The 27,376-nt window shown below is 41.1% G+C and overlaps 1 protein-coding gene across 1 annotated transcript in view; it reads left to right on the forward strand.

Moving 5' to 3' along the window:
- Window positions 1–801: 801 nt before the first annotated feature.
- The window catches only part of LOC311116960 (HEAT repeat-containing protein 6-like), a gene marked incomplete at its 5' end in the record, with an annotated part of 72,909 nt that continues 46,334 nt past the window's right edge, over window positions 802–27,376 (forward strand). Inside the window, 5 exons of the mRNA XM_084191967.1 lie at window positions 802–1,095; window positions 21,195–21,302; window positions 22,319–22,459; window positions 22,547–22,662; window positions 23,339–23,453. Of these exons, the coding sequence (XP_084048093.1) occupies window positions 802–1,095; window positions 21,195–21,302; window positions 22,319–22,459; window positions 22,547–22,662; window positions 23,339–23,453 (774 nt within the window). The remainder of the gene's footprint in view (window positions 1,096–21,194; window positions 21,303–22,318; window positions 22,460–22,546; window positions 22,663–23,338; window positions 23,454–27,376) is intronic.

Genomic DNA, 27,376 nt, shown 5'->3' on the forward strand with positions numbered 1-27,376 from the left:
ATCTCCCTGCCTGTCTACTATCTCCCTACCTGTCTACTATCTCCCTGCCTGTCTACTATCTCCCTGCCTGTCTACTATCTCCCTGCCTGCCTACTATCTCCCTGCCTGCCTACTATCTCCCTGCCTGCCTACTATCTCCCTGCCTGCCTACTATCTCCCTGCCTGTCTACTATCTCCCTGCCTGTCTACTATCTCCCTGCCTGCCTACTATCTCCCTGCCTGCCTACTATCTCCCTGCCTGCCTACTATCTCCCTGCCTGTCTACTATCTCCCTGCCTGTCTCATCAATGTTCCTTAAGCTCAAGTTACTGTTCCTGCCTGCCTTTCTGAACTGCCTCAACCCATCTGACGCTGTGGAACACTATCAACCATCAACTGACAGATCCCTACATTTGAAAGCGACAGATTCTTGTTCATAATAAAAAGTGCTCTATTTAAAATCGTATTATTATTAGATAGAAATAGTAACCAGTGCACTGGATATACATTTGTGAAAACTCTTCAAGATTGGATATGGTGGATTTACTAAAGCCACTTAAAATAGCCTATATAATACAGCTCTGGGTTTATTTTCTATGGGATAAGGAAACCACCACTCTTATTTCACTTTCTTAGAGTTACAGGACTAATGAAGATCATTTAATGTAGGTCGGCCGTGACCGGCCTCACACTCCATAACAGTAGGTGGCGGTTTATGGACCTTGAAAGTTGGATGCGATTCGCCAACCCAATCCCAAAGAAGAATAGGGAACCCACGCTTTGACCCCGGATGTGCCATTACAGCAGAGTTCTTCCTGAAAGATGGCTGCCAGAGCAACGTTGCCACCAGGCTCTAGTCCTCCGATGTCTTCCAGCCTCGCCGGTATTAACGATGGTCTCTCGGTAACGCTATCACCAGATGCGGTCCCGTTCACGCCGCTGGCTCCGGAGGTCCGGGAGGAGATCGGTTCCGTGGCGGCGCAGTTCTCCCACTACGCGTCCAAGCTCCGCTCACTGCGAGCCGGAGACCCAGCCAGCCTGAAAACACAACTCAACCTGCTGTTCGACCAACTGATATCTGAAAACTACAGCAGTAACTACAACATACCACCTGAGGTACAGTAGCTATGATGACGCTATGGACATTTTAACTTTAAACTTAGCTAGATGTGAGCTTGCTAGCCACAACATCAATTTGGTGATCCAGAATATTAACGGTTTGCTTTGCAAGCTCACCAGCAATCAGGCATCAATCAACAATTACTATCATAGGCCTAGCTACGGGCGTTTGGTAAGTCAAACTAGCTTGAAATGGATAATTGACTTATGTAGCTTGCATTTGGAGTTTGTTAACGAAGCTAAAGCAGAGGTTTCAAAACAGCCTGTTGAACTAAAGCCCGGGGCAACGTCCATGTCCGGTTGCAGGTGGTGCATGTGAATTTAGAAAATGCTTCATTATTACAATAAAATAAAAAATATTACTCTCTGAAGTAATCCATCTTGTCTATTTCAAATCTTCTCTCAATAGAGAGTAATAGTAATAGCACTAACTCCGACATGGTTCATCGGACAAAGCCTACGGTGAAATCAATAGTTTTTTGATAAACACCGAAAATAAGGTATGCGGTAAACACAGGCTTAGGAGATCTTAGAACAAAACCCATCTTCATCAGATAACGGCACTGTGAATTCTGAAGCATGTCATAAAAACAACTACATAAAGCACAAAGAAGCCTTCATAATTCATAAAGGTCATGTTACCTGACTGATATTATCTCATAGAACAAAACCTATGAGCTCTTACGCATGTCTTAACCTCAGCATTTATCCCAAAACCCAATTCTTTCCCCTTTCATTTCCCCCATTGTTATGATGAGTTTCTAGGGTATCAAGTAATTACGAATGTAAGGATGTACTTAGACCCTTTTGATGGGGAGTTCATACAGTATATTTAATATGGTACCATGGTTAGTTATAACAGACATAGCCCTGCCTCTTCCAACTTCCCAACTCCAGAACAAAGATCCACTCTCTCTATATATACCCTCTGTTACAAGCCTCTCTCTATATATACACTCTGATACAAGTCTCTCTCTATATATACACTCTGTTACAAGCCTCTCTCTATATATATACACTCTGTTACAAGCCTCTCTCTATATATACACTCTGTTACAAGCCTCTCTCTATATATACACTCTGTTACAAGCCTCTCTCTATATATACACTCTGTTACAAGCCTCTCTCTATATATACACTCTGTTACAAGCCTCTCTCTATATATACACTCTGTTACAAGCCTCTCTCTATATATACACTCTGTTACAAGCCTCTCTCTATATATATACACTCTGGTACAAGTCTCTCTCTATATATACACTCTGTTACAAGTCTCTCTCTATATATACACTCTGTTACAAGCCTCTCTCTATATATACACTCTGTTACAAGCCTCTCTCTATATATATACACTCTGTTACAAGCCTCTCTCTATATATACACTCTGTTACAAGCCTCTCTCTATATATACACTCTGTTACAAGCCTCTCTCTATATATACACTCTGTTACAAGCCTCTCTCTATATATATACACTCTGGTACAAGTCTCTCTCTATATATATACACTCTGTTACAAGTCTCTCTCTATATATACACTCTGTTACAAGTCTCTCTCTATATACACTCTGATACAAGTCTCTCTCTATATATACACTCTGTTACAAGTCTCTCTCTATATATACACTCTGTTACAAGTCTCTCTCTATATACACTCTGATACAAGTCTCTCTCTATATATACACTCTGTTACAAGTCTCTCTCTATATATACACTCTGTTACAAGTCTCTCTCTATATACACTCTGATACAAGTCTCTCTCTATATATACACTCTGTTACAAGTCTCTCTCTCTATATATACACTCTGTTACAAGTCTCTCTCTATATATACACTCTGTTACAAGTCTCTCTCTATATATACACTCTGTTACAAGCCTCTCTCTATATATACACTCTGATACAAGTCTCTCTCTATATATACACTCTGATACAAGCCTCTCTCTATATACACTCTGATACAAGCCTCTCTCTATATATACACTCTGTTACAAGTCTCTCTCTATATATATACACTCTGTTACAAGTCTCTCTCTCTATATATACACTCTGTTACAAGTCTCTCTATATATACACTCTGTTACAAGTCTCTCTCTATATATACACTCTGTTACAAGCCTCTCTATATATACACTCTGTTACAAGCCTCTCTCTATATATACACTCTGTTACAAGCCTCTCTCTATATATACACTCTGTTACAAGCCTCTCTCTATATATACACTCTGATACAAGCCTCTCTCTATATATACACTCTGTTACAAGTCTCTCTCTATATATACACTCTGTTACAAGTCTCTCTCTATATATACACTCTGTTACAAGTCTCTCTCTATATATAATAATAATAATAATAATAATATGCCATTTAGCAGACGCTTTTATCCAAAGCGACTTACAGTCATGCGTGCATACATTTTTTGTGTATGGGTGGTCCCGGGGATCGAACCCACTACCTTGGCGTTACAAGCGCCGTGCTCTACCAGCTGAGCTACAGAGGACCAGAATATACACTCTGTTACAAGCCTCTCTCTATATATACACTCTGTTACAAGTCTCTCTCTATATATACACTCTGTTACAAGCCTCTCTCTATATATACACTCTGTTACAAGTCTCTCTCTATATATACACTCTGTTACAAGTCTCTCTCTATATATACACTCTGTTACAAGCCTCTCTCTATATATACACTCTGTTACAAGTCTCTCTATATATACACTCTGTTACAAGCCTCTCTCTATATATACACTCTGTTACAAGCCTCTCTCTATATATACACTCTGTTACAAGCCTCTCTCTATATATACACTCTGTTACAAGCCTCTCTCTATATATACACTCTGTTACAAGTCTCTCTCTATATATACACTCTGTTACAAGCCTCTCTCTATATATACACTCTGATACAAGTCTCTCTCTATATATACACTCTGATACAAGCCTCTCTCTATATACACTCTGATACAAGCCTCTCTCTATATATACACTCTGTTACAAGTCTCTCTCTATATATATACACTCTGTTACAAGTCTCTCTCTATATATACACTCTGTTACAAGTCTCTCTCTATATATACACTCTGTTACAAGTCTCTCTCTATATATAATAATAATAATAATAATAATAATATGCCATTTAGCAGACGCTTTTATCCAAAGCGACTTACAGTCATGCGTGCATACATTTTTTGTGTATGGGTGGTCCCGGGGATCGAACCCACTACCTTGGCGTTACAAGCGCCGTGCTCTACCAGCTGAGCTACAGAGGACCAGAATATACACTCTGTTACAAGCCTCTCTCTATATATACACTCTGTTACAAGTCTCTCTCTATATATACACTCTGTTACAAGCCTCTCTGTATATATACACTCTGTTACAAGTCTCTCTCTATATATACACTCTGTTACAAGCCTCTCTCTATATATACACTCTGTTAAAAGTCTCTCTCTATATATACACTCTGTTAAAAGTCTCTCTCTATATATACACTCTGTTACAAGTCTCTCTCTATATATACACTCTGTTACAAGCCTCTCTCTATATATACACTCTGTTACAAGTCTCTCTCTATATATACACTCTGATACAAGTCTCTCTCTCTATATATACACTCTGTTACAAGTCTCTCTCTCTATATATACACTCTGTTACAAGTCTCTCTCTATATATATATATACACTCTGTTACAAGTCTCTCTCTATATATAATAATAATAATAATAATAATATGCCATTTAGCAGACGCTTTTATCCAAAGCGACTTACAGTCATGCGTGCATACATTTTTTGTGTATGGGTGGTCCCGGGGATCGAACCCACTACCTTGGCGTTACAAGCGCCGTGCTCTACCAGCTGAGCTACAGAGGACCAGAATATACACTCTGTTACAAGCCTCTCTCTATATATACACTCTGTTACAAGTCTCTCTCTATATATACACTCTGTTACAAGTCTCTCTCTATATATACACTCTGTTACAAGCCTCTCTCTATATATACACTCTGTTACAAGTCTCTCTCTATATATACACTCTGATACAAGTCTCTCTCTCTCTATATACACTCTGTTACAAGTCTCTCTCTATATATACACTCTGTTACAAGCCTCTCTATATATACACTCTGTTACAAGCCTCTCTCTATATATACACTCTGTTACAAGTCTCTCTCTATATATACACTCTGTTACAAGCCTCTCTATATATACACTCTGTTACAAGCCTCTCTCTATATATACACTCTGTTACAAGCCTCTCTCTATATATATATATATACACTCTGTTACAAGTCTCTCTCTATATATACACTCTGTTACAAGCCTCTCTCTATATATACACTCTGTTACAAGTCTCTCTCTATATATACACTCTGATACAAGTCTCTCTCTCTATATATACACTCTGTTACAAGTCTCTCTCTCTATATATACACTCTGTTACAAGTCTCTCTCTATATATATATATATATACACTCTGTTACAAGTCTCTCTCTATATATACACTCTGTTACAAGCCTCTCTCTATATATACACTCTGTTACAAGCCTCTCTCTATATATACACTCTGTTACAAGTCTCTCTCTATATATACACTCTGTTACAAGTCTCTCTATATATACACTCTGTTACAAGTCTCTCTCTATATATACACTCTGTTACAAGCCTCTCTATATATACACTCTGTTACAAGCCTCTCTCTATATATACACTCTGTTACAAGTCTCTCTCTATATATATATATACACTCTGTTACAAGTCTCTCTCTATATATACACTCTGTTACAAGCCTCTCTCTATATATACACTCTGTTACAAGCCTCTCTCTATATATACACTCTGTTACAAGTCTCTCTCTCTATATATACACTCTGTTACAAGTCTCTCTATATATACACTCTGTTACAAGTCTCTCTCTATATATACACTCTGTTACAAGCCTCTCTATATATACACTCTGTTACAAGCCTCTCTCTATATATACACTCTGTTACAAGCCTCTCTCTATATATACACTCTGTTACAAGCCTCTCTCTATATATACACTCTGATACAAGCCTCTCTCTATATATACACTCTGTTACAAGTCTCTCTCTATATATACACTCTGTTACAAGCCTCTCTCTATATATACACTCTGATACAAGTCTCTCTCTATATATACACTCTGATACAAGTCTCTCTCTATATACACTCTGATACAAGCCTCTCTCTATATATACACTCTGTTACAAGCCTCTCTCTATATATACACTCTGTTACAAGTCTCTCTCTATATATACACTCTGTTACAAGTCTCTCTCTATATACACTCTGATACAAGCCTCTCTCTATATATACACTCTGTTACAAGCCTCTCTCTATATATACACTCTGTTACAAGCCTCTCTCTATATATACACTCTGTTACAAGTCTCTCTCTATATATACACTCTGATACAAGTCTCTCTCTCTATATATACACTCTGTTACAAGTCTCTCTCTCTATATATACACTCTGTTACAAGTCTCTCTCTATATATATACACTCTGTTACAAGTCTCTCTCTATATATACACTCTGTTACAAGCCTCTCTCTATATATACACTCTGTTACAAGTCTCTCTCTATATATACACTCTGTTACAAGCCTCTCTCTATATATACACTCTGTTACAAGTCTCTCTCTATATATACACTCTGTTACAAGCCTCTCTCTATATATACACTCTGTTACAAGCCTCTCTCTATATATACACTCTGTTACAAGCCTCTCTCTATATATACACTCTGTTACAAGCCTCTCTCTATATATACACTCTGTTACCAGTCTCTCTCTATATATACACTCTGTTACAAGTCTCTCTCTATATATATATACACTCTGTTACAAGTCTCTCTCTATATATATACACTCTGTTACAAGCCTCTCTATATATACACTCTGATACAAGTCTCTCTCTCTATATATACACTCTGTTACAAGTCTCTCTCTCTATATATACACTCTGTTACAAGTCTCTCTCTCTATATATATACACTCTGTTACAAGTCTCTCTCTATATATACACTCTGTTACAAGTATCTCTCTATATATACACTCTGTTACAAGCCTCTCTCTATATATACACTCTGTTACAAGTCTCTCTCTATATATACACTCTGTTACAAGCCTCTCTCTATATATACACTCTGTTACAAGCCTCTCTATATATACACTCTGTTACAAGCCTCTCTCTATATATACACTCTGTTACCAGTCTCTCTCTATATATACACTCTGTTACAAGTCTCTCTCTATATATATACACTCTGTTACAAGTCTCTCTCTATATATATATACACTCTGTTACAAGCCTCTCTCTATATATACACTCTGTTACAAGCCTCTCTCTATATATACACTCTGTTACAAGCCTCTCTCTATATATACACTCTGTTACAAGCCTCTCTCTATATATACACTCTGTTACCAGTCTCTCTCTATATATACACTCTGTTACAAGTCTCTCTCTATATATATATACACTCTGTTACAAGTCTCTCTCTATATATATACACTCTGTTACAAGCCTCTCTATATATACACTCTGATACAAGTCTCTCTCTCTATATATACACTCTGATACAAGTCTCTCTCTCTATATATACACTCTGTTACAAGTCTCTCTCTATATATATACACTCTGTTACAAGTCTCTCTCTATATATATACACTCTGTTACAAGTATCTCTCTATATATACACTCTGTTACAAGCCTCTCTCTATATATACACTCTGTTACAAGTCTCTCTCTATATATACACTCTGTTACAAGCCTCTCTCTATATATACACTCTGTTACAAGCCTCTCTCTATATATACACTCTGATACAAGCCTCTCTCTCTATATATACACTCTGTTACAAGTCTCTCTCTATATATACACTCTGTTACAAGTCTCTCTCTATATATACACTCTGTTACAAGCCTCTGTCTATATATACACTCTGTTACAAGTCTCTCTCTATATATACACTCTGTTACAAGCCTCTCTCTATATATACACTCTGTTACAAGCCTCTCTCTATATATACACTCTGTTACAAGCCTCTCTCTATATATACACTCTGTTACAAGCCTCTCTATATATACACTCTGTTACAAGCCTCTCTCTATATATACACTCTGTTACCAGTCTCTCTCTATATATACACTCTGTTACAAGTCTCTCTCTATATATATACACTCTGTTACAAGTCTCTCTCTATATATATATACACTCTGTTACAAGCCTCTCTCTATATATACACTCTGTTACAAGCCTCTCTCTATATATATACACTCTGTTACAAGTCTCTCTATATATACACTCTGTTACAAGCCTCTCTCTATATACACTCTGTTACAAGTCTCTCTATATATACACTCTGTTACAAGTCTCTCTCTATATATACACTCTGTTACAAGCCTCTCTATATATATACACTCTGTTACAAGTCTCTCTCTATATATACACTCTGTTACAAGCCTCTCTCTATATACACTCTGTTACAAGTCTCTCTATATATACACTCTGTTACAAGTCTCTCTCTATATATACACTCTGTTACAAGCCTCTCTATATATATACACTCTGTTACAAGTCTCTCTCTATATATACACTCTGTTACAAGCCTCTCCCTATATATACACTCTGTTACAAGCCTCTCTCTATATATACTCTCTGTTACAAGCCTCTCTCTATATATACACTCTGTTACAAGCCTCTCTCTATATACACTCTGTTACAAGTCTCTCTATATATATACACTCTGTTACAAGCCTCTCTCTATATATACACTCTGTTACAAGCCTCTCTCTATATATACACTCTGTTACAAGTCTCTCTCTATATATACACTATGTTACAAGTCTCTCTCTATATATACACTCTGTTACAAGTCTCTCTCTATATATACACTCTGATACAAGTCTCTCTCTCTATATATACAGTCTGATACAAGTCTCTCTCTCTATATATACACTCTGTTACAAGTCTCTCTCTCTATATATACACTCTGTTACAAGTCTCTCTCTATATATACACTCTGTTACAAGCCTCTCTCTATATATACACTCTGTTACAAGCCTCTCTATATATATACACTCTGTTACAAGTCTCTCTCTATATATACACTCTTTTACAAGTCTCTCTCTATATATACACTCTGTTACAAGCCTCTCTCTATATATACACTCTGTTACAAGTCTCTCTCTATATATACACTCTGTTACAAGCCTCTCTCTATATATACACTCTGTTACAAGCCTCTCTCTATATATACACTCTGTTACAAGCCTCTCTCTATATATACACTCTGTTACAAGTCTCTCTCTATATATACACTCTGTTACAAGCCTCTCTCTATATATACACTCTGTTACAAGTCTCTCTATATATACACTCTGATACAAGTCTCTCTATATATACACTCTGTTACAAGCCTCTCTCTATATATACACTCTGTTACAAGCCTCTCTCTATATATACACTCTGTTACAAGCCTCTCTCTATATATACACTCTGTTACAAGCCTCTCTCTATATACACTCTGTTACAAGTCTCTCTCTATATATACACTCTGTTACAAGCCTCTCTATATATATACACTCTGTTACAAGCCTCTCTCTATATATACACTCTGTTACAAGCCTCTCTCTATATATACACTCTGATACAAGCCTCTCTCTATATACACTCTGTTACAAGTCTCTCTATATATACACTCTGTTACAAGCCTCTCTCTATATATACACTCTGTTACAAGCCTCTCTCTATATATACACTCTGTTACAAGTCTCTCTCTATATATACACTCTGATACAAGTCTCTCTCTATATATACACTCTGTTACAAGCCTCTCTCTATATATACACTCTGTTACAAGTCTCTCTATATATATACACTCTGTTACAAGTCTCTATATATACACTATGTTACAAGTCTCTCTCTATATATACACTCTGTTACAAGTCTCTCTCTATATATACACTCTGTTACCAGTCTCTCTCTATATACACTCTGATACAAGCCTCTCTCTATATATACACTCTGATACAAGCCTCTCTCTATATATACACTCTGTTACAAGTCTCTCTCTCTATATATACACTCTGTTACAAGTCTCTCTCTATATATACACTCTGTTACAAGTCTCTCTCTATATATACACTCTGTTAAAAGTCTCTCTCTATATACACTCTGATACAAGCCTCTCTCTATATATACACTCTGTTACAAGTCTCTCTATATATACACTCTGTTACAAGTCTCTCTCTATATATACACTCTGTTACAAGCCTCTCTCTATATATACACTCTCTTACAAGTCTCTCTCTATATATACACTCTGTTACAAGTCTCTCTATATATACACTCTGTTACAAGTCTCTCTCTATATATACACTCTGATACAAGTCTCTCTCTCTATATATACACTCTGTTACAAGTCTCTCTCTCTATATATACACTCTGTTACAAGTCTCTCTCTATATATACACTCTGTTACAAGCCTCTCTCTATATATACACTCTGTTACAAGCCTCTCTATATATACACACTCTGTTACAAGTCTCTCTCTATATATACACTCTGTTACAAGCCTCTCTCTATATATACACTCTGTTACAAGCCTCTCTCTATATATACACTCTGTTACAAGTCTCTCTCTATATATACACTCTGTTACAAGTCTCTCTCTATATATACACTCTGTTACAAGCCTCTCTCTATATATACACTCTGTTACAAGCCTCTCTCTATATACACTCTGTTACAAGTCTCTCTATATATATACACTCTGTTACAAGCCTCTCTCTATATATACACTCTGTTACAAGCCTCTCTCTATATATACACTCTGTTACAAGTCTCTCTCTATATATACACTATGTTACAAGTCTCTCTCTATATATACACTCTGTTACAAGTCTCTCTCTATATATACACTCTGATACAAGTCTCTCTCTCTATATATACAGTCTGATACAAGTCTCTCTCTCTATATATACACTCTGTTACAAGTCTCTCTCTCTATATATACACTCTGTTACAAGTCTCTCTCTATATATACACTCTGTTACAAGCCTCTCTCTATATATACACTCTGTTACAAGCCTCTCTATATATATACACTCTGTTACAAGTCTCTCTCTATATATACACTCTTTTACAAGTCTCTCTCTATATATACACTCTGTTACAAGCCTCTCTCTATATATACACTCTGTTACAAGTCTCTCTCTATATATACACTCTGTTACAAGCCTCTCTCTATATATACACTCTGTTACAAGCCTCTCTCTATATATACACTCTGTTACAAGCCTCTCTCTATATATACACTCTGTTACAAGTCTCTCTCTATATATACACTCTGTTACAAGCCTCTCTCTATATATACACTCTGTTACAAGTCTCTCTATATATACACTCTGATACAAGTCTCTCTATATATACACTCTGTTACAAGCCTCTCTCTATATATACACTCTGTTACAAGCCTCTCTCTATATATACACTCTGTTACAAGCCTCTCTCTATATATACACTCTGTTACAAGCCTCTCTCTATATACACTCTGTTACAAGTCTCTCTCTATATATACACTCTGTTACAAGCCTCTCTATATATATACACTCTGTTACAAGCCTCTCTCTATATATACACTCTGTTACAAGCCTCTCTCTATATATACACTCTGATACAAGCCTCTCTCTATATACACTTTGTTACAAGTCTCTCTATATATACACTCTGTTACAAGCCTCTCTCTATATATACACTCTGTTACAAGCCTCTCTCTATATATACACTCTGTTACAAGTCTCTCTCTATATATACACTCTGATACAAGTCTCTCTCTATATATACACTCTGTTACAAGCCTCTCTCTATATATACACTCTGTTACAAGTCTCTCTATATATATACACTCTGTTACAAGTCTCTATATATACACTATGTTACAAGTCTCTCTCTATATATACACTCTGTTACAAGTCTCTCTCTATATATACACTCTGTTACCAGTCTCTCTCTATATACACTCTGATACAAGCCTCTCTCTATATATACACTCTGATACAAGCCTCTCTCTATATATACACTCTGTTACAAGTCTCTCTCTCTATATATACACTCTGTTACAAGTCTCTCTCTATATATACACTCTGTTACAAGTCTCTCTCTATATATACACTCTGTTAAAAGTCTCTCTCTATATACACTCTGATACAAGCCTCTCTCTATATATACACTCTGTTACAAGTCTCTCTATATATACACTCTGTTACAAGTCTCTCTCTATATATACACTCTGTTACAAGCCTCTCTCTATATATACACTCTCTTACAAGTCTCTCTCTATATATACACTCTGTTACAAGTCTCTCTATATATACACTCTGTTACAAGTCTCTCTCTATATATACACTCTGATACAAGTCTCTCTCTCTATATATACACTCTGTTACAAGTCTCTCTCTCTATATATACACTCTGTTACAAGTCTCTCTCTATATATACACTCTGTTACAAGCCTCTCTCTATATATACACTCTGTTACAAGCCTCTCTATATATACACACTCTGTTACAAGTCTCTCTCTATATATACACTCTGTTACAAGCCTCTCTCTATATATACACTCTGTTACAAGCCTCTCTCTATATATACACTCTGTTACAAGTCTCTCTCTATATATACACTCTGTTACAAGTCTCTCTCTATATATACACTCTGTTACAAGCCTCTCTCTATATATACACTCTGTTACAAGTCTCTCTATATATACACTCTGTTACAAGTCTCTCTATATATACACTCTGATACAAGTCTCTCTATATATACACTCTGTTACAAGTCTCTCTCTATATATACACTCTGTTACAAGCCTCTCTCTATATATACACTCTGTTACAAGCCTCTCTCTATATATACACTCTGTTACAAGTCTCTCTCTATATATACACTCTGTTACAAGTCTCTCTCTATATATACACTCTGTTACAAGCCTCTCTCTATATATACACTCTGTTACAAGTCTCTCTATATATACACTCTGTTACAAGCCTCTCTCTATATATACACTCTGTTACAAGTCTCTCTCTATATATATACACTCTGTTACAAGCCTCTCTCTATATATACACTCTGTTACAAGTCTCTCTCTATATATACACTCTGTTACAAGTCTCTCTCTATATATACACTCTGTTACAAGCCTCTCTCTATATATACACTCTGTTACAAGTCTCTCTCTATATATACACTCTGTTACAAGCCTCTCTCTATATATACACTCTGATACAAGTCTCTCTCTATATATACACTCTGTTACAAGTCTCTCTCTATATATACACTCTGTTACAAGTCTCTCTCTATATATACACTCTGTTACAAGCCTCTCTATATATATACACTCTGTTACAAGTCTCTCTCTATATATACACTCTGTTACAAGCCTCTCTCTATATACACTCTGTTACAAGTCTCTCTCTATATATACACTCTGTTACAAGCCTCTCTATATATATATACACTCTGTTACACGCCTCTCTCTATATATACACTCTGTTACCAGTCTCTCTCTATATATACACTCTGATACAAGCCTCTCTCTATATACACTCTGTTACAAGTCTCTCTATATATACACTCTGTTACAAGCCTCTCTCTATATATACACTCTGTTACAAGCCTCTCTCTATATATACACTCTGTTACAAGTCTCTCTCTATATATACACTCTGTTACAAGTCTCTCTCTATATATACACTCTGTTACAAGTCTCTCTCTATATATACACTCTGTTACAAGTCTCTCTCTATATATACACTCTGTTACAAGTCTCTCTCTATATATACACTGTTACCAGTCTCTCTCTATATACACTCTGATACAAGCCTCTCTCTATATATACACTCTGTTACAAGCCTCTCTCTCTATATATACACTCTGTTACAAGCCTCTCTCTCTATATATACACTCTGTTACAAGTCTCTCTCTATATATACACTCTGTTACAAGTCTCTCTCTATATATACACTCTGTTACAAGTCTCTCTCTATATATACACTCTGTTACCAGTCTCTCTCTATATACACTCTGATACAAGCCTCTCTATATATACACTCTGTTACAAGCCTCTCTCTATATATACACTCTGTTACAAGTCTCTCTCTCTATATATACACTCTGTTACAAGCCTCTCTCTATATATACACTCTGTTACAAGCCTCTCTCTATATATACACTCTGATACAAGCCTCTCTCTATATATACACTCTGTTACAAGCCTCTCTCTATATATACACTCTGTTACAAGCCTCTCTCTATATATACACTCTGTTACAAGCCTCTCTCTATATATACACTCTGTTACAAGTCTCTCTCTATATATACACTCTGTTACAAGTCTCTCTCTATATATACACTCTGTTACAAGCCTCTCTCTATATATACACTCTGTTACAAGTCTCTCTATATATACACTCTGTTACAAGTCTCTCTATATATACACTCTGATACAAGTCTCTCTATATATACACTCTGTTACAAGTCTCTCTCTATATATACACTCTGTTACAAGCCTCTCTCTATATATACACTCTGTTACAAGCCTCTCTCTATATATACACTCTGTTACAAGTCTCTCTCTATATATACACTCTGTTACAAGTCTCTCTCTATATATACACTCTGTTACAAGCCTCTCTCTATATATACACTCTGTTACAAGTCTCTCTATATATACACTCTGTTACAAGCCTCTCTCTATATATACACTCTGTTACAAGTCTCTCTCTATATATATACACTCTGTTACAAGCCTCTCTCTATATATACACTCTGTTACAAGTCTCTCTCTATATATACACTCTGTTACAAGTCTCTCTCTATATATACACTCTGTTACAAGCCTCTCTCTATATATACACTCTGTTACAAGTCTCTCTCTATATATACACTCTGTTACAAGCCTCTCTCTATATATACACTCTGATACAAGTCTCTCTCTATATATACACTCTGTTACAAGTCTCTCTCTATATATACACTCTGTTACAAGTCTCTCTCTATATATACACTCTGTTACAAGCCTCTCTATATATATACACTCTGTTACAAGTCTCTCTCTATATATACACTCTGTTACAAGCCTCTCTCTATATACACTCTGTTACAAGTCTCTCTCTATATATACACTCTGTTACAAGCCTCTCTCTATATATATACACTCTGTTACAAGCCTCTCTCTATATATACACTCTGTTACCAGTCTCTCTCTATATATACACTCTGATACAAGCCTCTCTCTATATACACTCTGTTACAAGTCTCTCTATATATACACTCTGTTACAAGCCTCTCTCTATATATACACTCTGTTACAAGCCTCTCTCTATATATACACTCTGTTACAAGTCTCTCTCTATATATACACTCTGTTACAAGTCTCTCTCTATATATACACTCTGTTACAAGTCTCTCTCTATATATACACTCTGTTACAAGTCTCTCTCTATATATACACTCTGTTACAAGTCTCTCTCTATATATACACTGTTACCAGTCTCTCTCTATATACACTCTGATACAAGCCTCTCTCTATATATACACTCTGTTACAAGCCTCTCTCTCTATATATACACTCTGTTACAAGCCTCTCTCTCTATATATACACTCTGTTACAAGTCTCTCTCTATATATACACTCTGTTACAAGTCTCTCTCTATATATACACTCTGTTACAAGTCTCTCTCTATATATACACTCTGTTACCAGTCTCTCTCTATATACACTCTGATACAAGCCTCTCTATATATACACTCTGTTACAAGCCTCTCTCTATATATACACTCTGTTACAAGTCTCTCTCTCTATATATACACTCTGTTACAAGCCTCTCTCTATATATACACTCTGTTACAAGCCTCTCTCTATATATACACTCTGATACAAGCCTCTCTCTATATATACACTCTGTTACAAGCCTCTCTCTATATATACACTCCGTTACAAGTCTCTCTCTCTATATATACACTCTGTTACAAGCCTCTCTCTATATATATACACTCTGTTACAAGTCTCTCTCTCTATATATACACTCTGTTACCAGTCTCTCTCTATATATACACTCTGTTACAAGTTTCTCTCTATATATACACTCTGTTACAAGCCTCTCTCTATATATACACTCTTTTACAAGCCTCTCTCTATATATACACTCTGATACAAGTCTCTCTCTCTATATATACACTCTGTTACAAGCCTCTCTCTATATATACACTCTGTTACAAGTCTCTCCACGAACATCTGGTAACCCTCCATGGGCGCTCCCTTTCTTTGATGTTATTACCCTTTACCCCAAGTCACTATATCCTGTCCATCAATTATTCTAAGATCAACCTCAGTAATCTCCTTTGACATAACGGAGTGTAGACTCTGGCAGCAAACCGCTTATCCACTAACTCCCCTGGTCCCCACAATACCATGACACGACATCATTACACCCATAGATATGGCTGAATGGACCAGACGGGTTTTAGGACTACAAGCCAGGGTTAGATGAATCTCGCCGTGTAGCAAGGTTTCCATTAGGAAAATGATCAGCTGGACAACGTGACCGGGAAGATTTTAATTTACAGGCCATTTACCGGACCCATATCAAATCAAATTTTATTGGCCACACGCGCCGAATACAACAGGTGTAGACATTACAGTGAAATGCTTACTTACAGCTCTTAACCAACAATGCATTTATTTTTTAATAAAAAAGTGTTGAGAAAAAAAGAGCAGAAGTAAAATAAAATAACAGTAGGGAGGCTATATATACGGGGGGGTACCGGTGCAGAGTCAATGTGCGGGGGCACCGGCTAGTTGAGGTAATATGTACATGTGGGTAGAGTTAAAGTGACTATGCATAAATAATTAACAGAGTAGCAGCAGCGTAAAAGGATGGGGTGGGGGGGCAGTGCAAATAGTCCGGGTAGCCATGATTAGCTGTTCAGGAGTCTTATGGCTTGGGGGTAGAAGCTGTTGAGAAGTATTTTGGACCTAGACTTGGCACTCCGGTACCGCTTGCCGTGCGGTAGCAGAGAGAACAGTCTATGACTAGGGTGGCTGGAGTCTTTGACAATTTTGAGGGCCTTCCTCTGACACCGCCTGGTATAGAGGTCCTGGATGGCAGGAAGCTTGGCCCCAGTGATGTACTGGGCCGTACACACTACCCTCTGTAGTGCCTTGCGGTCGGAGGCCGAGCAGTTGCCATACCAGGCGGTGATGCAACCGGATGGTGCATCTGTATAATGTTTTGATGATCTGAGGACCCATGCCAAATCTTTTCAGTCTCCTGAGGGGGAATAGGCTTTGTCGTGCCCTCTTCACGACTGTCTTGGTGTGTTTGGACTATGATAGTTTGTTGGTGATGTGGACACCAAGGAACTCGATGAGAATGGGGGCGTGCTCAGTCCTCTTTTTTTCCCCTGTAGTCCACAATCATCTCCTTTGTCTTGGTCACGTTGAGGGAGAGGTTGTTATCCTGGCACCACACGGCCAGGTCTCTGACCTCCTCCCTGTTGTGTCGTCGGCAAACTTAATGATGGTGTTGGAGTCGTGCCTGGCCATGCAGTCATGGGTGAACGGGGAGTACAGGAGGGGACTGACCACGCACCCCTGAGGGGCCCCCGTGTTGAGGATCAGCGTGGCGGATGTGTTGTTACCTACCCTTACCACCTGGGGGCGGCCCGTCAGGATCCAGTTGCAGAGGGAGGTGTTTAGTCCCAGGATCCTTAGCTTAGTGATGAGCTTTTTTTTTTTTGTTGTCATTTAGCAGACGCTCTTATCCAGAGCGACTTACAGGAGCAATTAGGGTTAAGTGCCTTGCTCAAGGGCACATCGACAGATTTTTCACCTAGTCGGCTCGGGGATTACAACCAGCGACCTTTCGGTTACTGGCACAACGCTCTTAACCACTAAGCTACCTGCCCCCCTAGTCAATGAATAGCATTCTGGTGTTCCTCTTTTCCAGGTGGGAAAGGGCAGTGTGGAGTGCAATAGAGATTCCATCATCTGTGGATCTGTTGGGGCGGTATGCAAATTGGAATGGGTCTAGGGTTTTTGGGATAATGGTGTTAATGTGAGCCATGACCAGCCTTTCAAAGCACTTCATGGCTACAGACGTCAGTGCTACGGGTCAGTAGTCATTTAGGCAGGTTACCTTAGTGTCCTTGGGCACAGGGACTATGGTGGTCTGCATGAAACATGTTGGTATTACAGACTCAGTCAGGGACATGTTGAAAATGTCAGTGAAGACACTTGCCAGTTGGTCAGCACATGCTTGGAGTACACGACCTGGTAATCCGTCTGGCCGGCCTTGTGAATGTTTTTTCCTCTGGTTGCACATTTAACATGCTGGTAGAAATGAGGTAGAACGGATTTCAGTTTCCCTGCATTAAAGTCCCCGGCCACTAGGAGCGCTGCCTCTGGATGAGCGTTTTCCTGTTCACTTATGACCTTATACAGCTCATTCAGTGCAATCTTAATGCCGTATGCATTGGGTGCATTACCCATTAGGCTGTTCACCCATGGTGCTCAGGATGACAAATCACATGTAGTTTATGGTAATGCATCTTAACAGAACATGCAACTCATGTAGTAATGAAGCAACCAATAAAACGTCATTTTCAAACGTTTGCCAAAATGCAATTAGCTGGAAACCACCGTTCTAAACAGCGAACCTGATAGTGGTTCCATATGTGACAGAGATGAAAACCTCTGTTAGAAACTTAGAGGGGGAATCTAAAGATGTAACAACTAGGATGTGACTAGGATTGTGCCTTTGGCTTCTGGACAACGAAAGAAAGTTGATATGAAAACAACAACAGTAGAGAAATGGCATAGCGGGGGGTCTAATAGGGAAGTACATGGAAATAAACGCCCAAATTATATTAAATAATTACAACTTTCTATCAAATCATTCCAAATACTTCAACAGAAAACCACAGAGGAATTGAGGATCATTAGCTTCTTTAAAAAATAGCTGTGGATGGTTTCAAATCACTTTTCCTATTGGGGAAGCCTGCAGTTTGGGCCTAGCTGATCTGAGTGTGTATTTATTATGGATGGATCCCCATGAGCTGCTGCCAAGTTGTGGCTGTCAGAGTAAAGCATCAAATGTGTGAAGATAATGTCTTGAGGATAATAAAACATGTTGAGACAAGGGGAGGGGGGTGTGGCGAAGAGAGAGGCCAGTCTCGTATTGGATTTGGAACCGGGTGAGCCACGTGCCCTGTTCAAAGCCCACGGCGAAGACGGCTCACAACAAAAGTGACGTAATTAAGCACGTGTAGTAATTAGTAGGATTCTATTTTTTCCTTGCAAAAGTGATTTGTTTTTGTTAAGCCATTATCTGACTTCCCAATGGAAAAATAGTTAGGAAATTCAAACATTTATTTTATGGGAAAGAGATGTATGTTTCTGGACGATGCACCACGTTGCCTTGTTGACAAAATGACTGAGCCGCACAGATTACTGTTAGATTTGAGAATGGTGCTCCTCCCCTCGATTACGTGGCAGATGTTTGCCAGTGCTCCGCATAATTGATGGGAACAGGTGAGCGTCATCACATACGGTACATTGGGGTGGACCCACCTGTCTTAATCAGTGGGATAAGTTTTGAAATGGAAAACATGACGGCGTATACATTGTTGGATTACTTCATGGAGTGAAACATTTATTTATTTTAATAACGGAGCATTTTCTAAACTAAAATGCACCACCTGCAACTGGACATTTTAAAATATACGTTCTCCATTTAGCCGAATCGAGAACGAAGATGGTATCGCCAATACCAGGTTAGTTGAAAAATCTCTGCCGACGTTTTGTATAGGTAAACCTGTAACTCCCAGTAATGATTCCAAACATCACATTATCTGGTGTAACAATCTGTAGCTGAGGCACCAAAGCAGTCACGAAACGTGTCGATTACTTCAGTTGTTTAAGCAACGCCACGCACATTTACATAGAGAAAAAAACTAAATGTCCCTTGTCTGTCACAAATGTTGAAAAGTAGGAAAGTATTATTAAACCGACTTCAAAACGCGGGTCTGTGTGTGTGGCAATCAAGATATTTTAGCTCCTGACCGAAGGCACGTGCACAAGACGGAGAGGCATGCATGCATACGAACAGGTGTTTATGGTTTTGTGCATGTGCCAGGTGTTTATGGTTTTGTGCATGTGCCAGGTGTTTATGGTTTTGTGCATGTGCCAGGTGTTTATGGTTTTGTGCATGTGCCAGGTGTTTATGGTTTTGTGCATGTGCCAGGTGTTTATGGTTTTGTGCATGTGCCAGGTGTTTATGGTTTTGTGCATGTGCCAGGTGTTTATGGTTTTGTGCATGTGCCAGGTGTTTATGGTTTTGTGCATGTGCCAGGTGTTTATGGTTTTGTGCATGTGCCAGGTGTTTATGGTTTTGTGCATGTGCCAGGTGTTTATGGTTTTGTGCATGTGCCAGGTGTTTATGGTTTTGTGCATGTGCCAGGTGTTTATGGTTTTGTGCATGTGCCAGGTGTTTATGGTTTTGTGCATGTGCCAGGTGTTTATGGTTTTGTGCATGTGCCAGGTGTTTATGGTTTTGTGCATGTGCCAGGTGTTTATGGTTTTGTGCATGTGCCAGGTGTTTATGGTTTTGTTCATGTGCCAGGTGTTTATGGTTTTGTTCATGTGCCAGGTGATAGGAATTTCAACTTCAGTACTGGCGCTTTAAAGAGTCGGCTAAACAATATTTTCCTTTGGATATTTTGTCTCAAATGTCGAGCAGCTGAATGACGAACCGCACAGACAACCGGTGGAGTAAGTTTAAATGTAAAATTATTCAACATTCTGGCTTGCAAGGAACATTCTGCAGTGCTTTGTTTGACTGTATACCAATAATTATTCAGTCTGATTATTGGAACTCCCTGTAGGCCACGCCTCCACCAATCCCATGCTGTTAGACTTTAGGAAGTAGTGAACAAGGGTACACTTCAGGAGAAAGGAGATGTTATTGGGACGCACCCCTTCTGCTTACTGGTTGTCAGTGGTTGTCTGTTGACAGGAAGTGTGCGCGCTGCTCATCCACGTGACCCGCCTGGTTCCTCTCAGCCAGGAACACCTGGTCATCAAGCTATGTCAGCTCACACACCACCTCCTCAACCAGCTACAGGTACCACCCACACACCACCAGGTACCACCCACACACCACCAGGTACCACCCACACACCACCAGGTACCACCCACACACCACCAGGTACCACCCACACACCACCCCCTCAACCAGCTACAGGTACCACCCTACACCACCCCCTCAACCAGGTACCACCCACACACCACCCCCTCAACCAGCTACAGGTACCACCCTACACCACCCCCTCAACCAGGTACCACCCACACACCACCCCCTCAACCAGGTACCACCCACACACCACCTCCTCAACCAGCTACAGGTACCACCCACACACCACCAGGTACCACCCACACACCACCAGGTACCACCCACACACCACCAGGTACCACCCACACACCACCAGGTACCACCCACACACCACCAGGTACCACACACACACCACCAGGTACCACCCACACACCACCCCCTCAACCAGCTACAGGCACCACCCACACACCACCCCCTCAACCAGGTACCACCCACCTCCTCAACCAGGTACCACCCACACACCACCCCCTCAACCAGGTACCACCCACACACCACCTCCTCAACCAGGTACCACCCACACACCACCCCCTCAACCAGGTACCACCCACACACCACCAGGTACCACCCACACACCACCCCCTCAACCAGGTACCACCCACACACCACCCCCTCAACCAGGTACCACCCACACACCACCTCCTCAACCAGGTACCACCCACCTCCTCAACCAGGTACCACCCACACACCACCCCCTCAACCAGGTACCACCCACACCACCCCCTCAACCAGGTACCACCCACACACCACCCCCTCAACCAGGTACCACCCACCCCCTCAACCAGGTACCACCCACACACCACCACCTCAACCAGGTACCACCCACACACCACCACCTCAACCAGGTACCACCCACACACCACCCCCTAAACCAGGTACCACCCACACACCACCTCCTCAACCAGGTACCACCCACCCCTACTCTCTGTAACCGTGTGTGTGTGTGTGTGTGTGTGTGTGTGTGTGTGTAGGTGATAGTGGACGAGCAGACGCTGGATGTGTGTGTGTGTTACGTGGTCCGTGCGCTGGGCGTGTGTAGCCCCTGGACTCACAGTGAGGTGCTGCAGGCTTTGTCTACTCTGATCTATGGAAACGGACCTCGCTGCAACCGGGTAGGTGGGGTGGGGGGGTGAGGGTGAGGCGGCGGGGGGGTGTGAGGGTGAGGTGTGTGTGACATGCATGTTCTCTCTGTGTTGCAGCACCTGAGTGAGTTGCTTGGTGATGGTGGAGTACTGCGTCTCTATAGCGACCCGTCTCAGCCAGACATGGAGCTGCGCCGCGCTGCGCTCACCTGTATGGCTAACATCTGTCTGGGGTAGGATGCACACCCCACCAAACCACCCCATTACCCCACCATACCCCACCATACCATACCCCACCATAACATACCATACCATACCCCCCCATTACCCCACCATAACATAACATACCCCACCAAACCACACCCCCCCATTACCCCACCATACCCCACCCCACCCCCCCATTACCCCACCATAACATACCATACCCCACCAAACCACACCCCACCATTACCCCACCAAACCACACCCCACCAAACCACACCCCACCAAACCACACCCCACCATTACCCCACCAAACCACACCCCACCAAACCACACCCCCCCCATTACCCCACCAAACCACACCCCACCATACCCCACCAAACCACACCCCACCATTACCCCACCAAACCACACCCCACCAAACCACACCCCCCCATTACCCCACCAAACCATACCCCACCAAACCACACCCCCCCATTACCCCACCATTACCACACCCCACCATACCCCACCAAACCACACCCCCCCATTACCCCACCAAACCACACCCCACCAAACCACACCCCCCCATTACCCCACCACACCATACCCCACTACTTTCCACCCTACCACCCCACCCCACCATACCCCAACATACCACACCGCTCTACACATATCAATCTGTTTGGTGTTGTACACTGTTTTGACTGTGTGTGTGTGTGTGTATAGTGTCCCAGGGCAGGCGTCACTAGAAGACCCCTACAGGAGTTTGTGTTTCAGAGTCTTCCTGCAGACGCTCCAGTCATCCAAACCCCCCGACACTGACGAACTGCTTTACTGCACGGTACCCAGATCCCTTACTAGGGTTTAGTAGGGGGAGCCAGGATCCCTTACTAGGGTTTAGTAGGGGGAGCCAGGATCCCTTACTAGGGTTTAGTAGGGGGAGCCAGGATCCCTTACTAGGGTTTAGTAGGGGGAACCAGGATCCCTTACTAGGGTTTAGTAGGGGGAACCAGGATCCCTTACTAGGGTTTAGTAGGGGGAGCCAGGATCCCTTACTAGGGTTTAGTAGGGGGAGCCAGGATCCCTTACTAGGGTTTAGTAGGGGGAACCAGGATCCCTTACTAGGGTTTAGTAGGGGGAGCCAGGATCCCTTACTAGGGTTTAGTAGGGGGAGCCAGGATCCCTTACTAGGGTTTAGTAGGGGGAGCCAGGATCCCTTACTAGGGTTTAGTAGGGGGAGCCAGGATCCCTTACTAGGGTTTAGTAGGGGGAGCCAGGATCCCTTACTAGGGTTTAGTAGGGGGAGCCAGGATCCCTTACTAGGGTTTAGTAGGGGGAACCAGGATCCCTTACTAGGGTTTAGTAGGGGGAGCCAGGATCCCTTACTAGGGTTTAGTAGGGGGAGCCAGGATCCCTTACTAGGGTTTAGTAGGGGGAGCCAGGATCCCTTACTAGGGTTTAGTAGGGGGAGCCAGGATCCCTTACTAGGGTTTAGTAGGGGGAGCCAGGATCCCTTACTAGGGTTTAGTAGGGGGAGCCAGGATCCCTTACTAGGGTTTAGTAGGGGGAGCCAGGATCCCTTACTAGGGTTTAGTAGGGGGAACCAGGATCCCTTACTAGGGTATAGTAGGGGGAGCCAGGATCCCTTACTAGGGTTTAGTAGGGGGAGCCAGGATCCCTTACTAGGGTTTAGTAGGGGGAACCAGGATCCCTTACTAGGGTATAGTAGGGGGAACCAGGATCCCTTACTAGGGTATAGTAGGGGGAACCAGGTTACTGAGATTTACAGAGACTTCCCGCCCAAACCCCGTCTCCCCACTAATAAACACCAAGTCGGAGCCCAATCTCGTAGTCTTCATGTGCTTGAAAACCTTCTACACTGAACAACAATATAAATGCAACATGTAAAGTGTTGGTCCCATGTTTAATCAGCTGAAATAAAAGATACCCGGAATGTTCCATACGCACAAGAAGCGTATTATTCTGAAGCTCATCTGTGTGCTCGTCGTCCTGACCAGGGTCTTGACCTGACTGCAGTTCGGCGTCGTAACCCACATTAGTGGGAAAATGCTCACCTTTGATGGCCACTGGCATGCTGGTGAAGTGTGCTCTTCACGAATGAATCCCGATTTCAACTGTACCGGGCAGATGGCAGACAGCGTGTATGGCGTCGTGTGGGCGGGTGGTTTGCTGATGTCAACATTGTGAACAGAGTGCCCCATGGTGGCGGTGTGGTTGTGGTATGGGCAGGCATAAGCTACGGACAACGAACACAATTGCATTTTATCGGTGGCAATTTGAATGCACAGAGATACCGTGATGAGATCCTGAGGCCCAATGTCGTGCCATTCATCCACCGCCATCACCTCATGTTTCAGCATGATAATGCACGGCCCCATGTCGCAAGGATCTGTAGTCAATTCCTGGAAGCTGAAAACGTCCCAGTTCTTCCATGGCCTGCATACTCACCAGACATGTCACCCATTGAGCATGTTTGGGATGCTCTGGATCGACGTGTACGACAGCATGTTCCAGTTCCCGCCAATATCCAGCAACTTCACACTGGCATTGAAGAGGAGTGGGACAACATTCCACAGGCCACAATCAACAGCCTGATCAACTCTATGCGAAGGAGATGTGTCGCTCTGCATGAGGCAAATGGTGATCACACCAGATACTGACAGGTTTTCTGATCCACGCCAAACCTTTTTTTAAAGGTATCTTTGACCAACAGATGCATAACTGTATTCCCAGTCGTGAAATCCATAGATTAGGGCCTAATTAAGTTACTTCAATTGACTGATTTCCACATATGAACTGTAACTCAGTGAAGTTGTTGCGTTTTATATTTTTGTTCAGTGTGAATTGTGTGACACATTCTTCCTCAAGGCTCGCTGAAGAGTGAATAATTTAGGAAATAATAATATAATAATAATATGCCATTTAGCAGACGCTTTTATCCAAAGCGACTTACAGTCATGCGTGAATACATTTTTTTTTGTGTGTGTATGGGTGGTCCCGGGGATCGAACCCACTACCTTGGCGTTACAAGCGCCGTGCTCTACCAGCTGAGCTACAGAGGGATTATAGCCAGGAAGGCGGGGCTTCCGAGGGCGGTCTCGGCATCCGTTGGCCCATTGGGCGTGATTTCACTTTGCTTCAGGTGAATAGGATTGATCGTTGACTCACCACAGTAGTTATACCGACTGAAAGGGAAACCCTCCCGTTTCCCTGTGAGAAACTGGTCAATTATACTGAACTATAATGGAAAGCAGGAAGGAATGAAGCAGCATTAGAGAGAGAGGGGCCAATACACATAGTTTATTATTTAAGGTATATATGAGTCAGCCTACTAATTTATTGTACTGTTAGTTCCTCTATTTATATATATATATATACAGTGTATATACTTGTTCTCCCCACTGTATGAGTCAGCCTACTAATTTTACAAATGTAAAATAGGCCTTATTATATTTCAAAATTATAATCTAAATGGCTACCCTATAATTGTAACTTTGTAGGGCACATGTCCTGCACCAGCATCACATGTTATCTCCCAGCTTCATGGTTTGAACGAGGTGCGTAATTCACCTAATACAGTACACTGAGTTGAGTTGCATTAAGGACACCTTCCTAATATTGAGTTGCACCCCCTTCACCACCCTCAGAACAGCTACAAGGTGTCGAAAGCGTTCCACAGGGATGCTGGCCCAAATTGACTCCAAATGCTTCCCACAGTTGTGTCAAGTTGGCTGGATGTCCTTTGGGTGGTGGACCATTCTTGATGCACACCGGAAACCGTTGAGTGTAAAAACCCAGCAGCGCTGCAGTTCTTGACACTCAAACCGGTGCTCCTGGCACCTACTACCATACCCTGTTCAAAGGCACTTAAATATTTTGTCTTGCCCATTCAGCCTCTGAATGGCACACACACAATCCATGTCTCAATTGTCTCAAGGCTTAAAAATCCTTCTTTAACCTGTCTCCTCCCCTTCATCTACACTGATTGAAGTGGATTTAACAGGTGACATCAATAAGGGATCATAGCTTTCACCTGGTCAGTCGGTCATGGAAAGGGCAGTTACCTTAATGTTTAGTACAGGACAGCAATACAGTCCACACTCAACAAGTGTTTCATTTATTTACCCAAGAAAGGATAGCTACATCTATTGGCTTTTATGTTTTTCTGCCGTAGTGTACGTTAGCCTATCATATGTATTAGAAAACGGAACATTCATTTGTGCTTTTTGGGTCTTGTGCTAATAAAATGTGTAATGTAGGGCTCATGAAAGGTATTTAATGTAGGGATCATAAAATGTCTTTAGTGTAGGGCTCATGAAATGTCTTTAATGTAGGAATCATCTGGCTCAGGTAGCATCAGGCCAATCAAAGCTTTAATCAAATCCAGACATACAGGGCCTTCGGAAAGATTTCAGAACCCTTTACTTTTTCCACATTTTCATTTATCTACACACAATTCCCCATAATGGGGAATTCTGTGTCTGAATCCTGGCTCAGGAAGCCCACCAAAAATTCTGAAATTTCCATCCCCAACTATAACATTTTCCGTCTAGATAGAACTGCCAAAGGGGGTGGAGTTGCAATCTACTGTAGCGATAGCCTGCAGAGCTCTATCATACTATCCAGGTCTGTGCCCAAACAGTTTGAGCTTCTACTTCTAAAAATCCACCTTTCCAGAAATAAGTCTCTCACTGTTGCCGCTTGCTACAGACCCCCCTCAGCCCCCAGCTGTGCCCTGGACAC

This window comes from Coregonus lavaretus (genome assembly GCF_964263955.1).
Source record: "Coregonus lavaretus genome assembly, contig: HAP1_SCAFFOLD_1893, whole genome shotgun sequence".
In the NCBI taxonomy this organism is placed as follows: Eukaryota; Metazoa; Chordata; class Actinopteri; order Salmoniformes; family Salmonidae; genus Coregonus; species Coregonus lavaretus.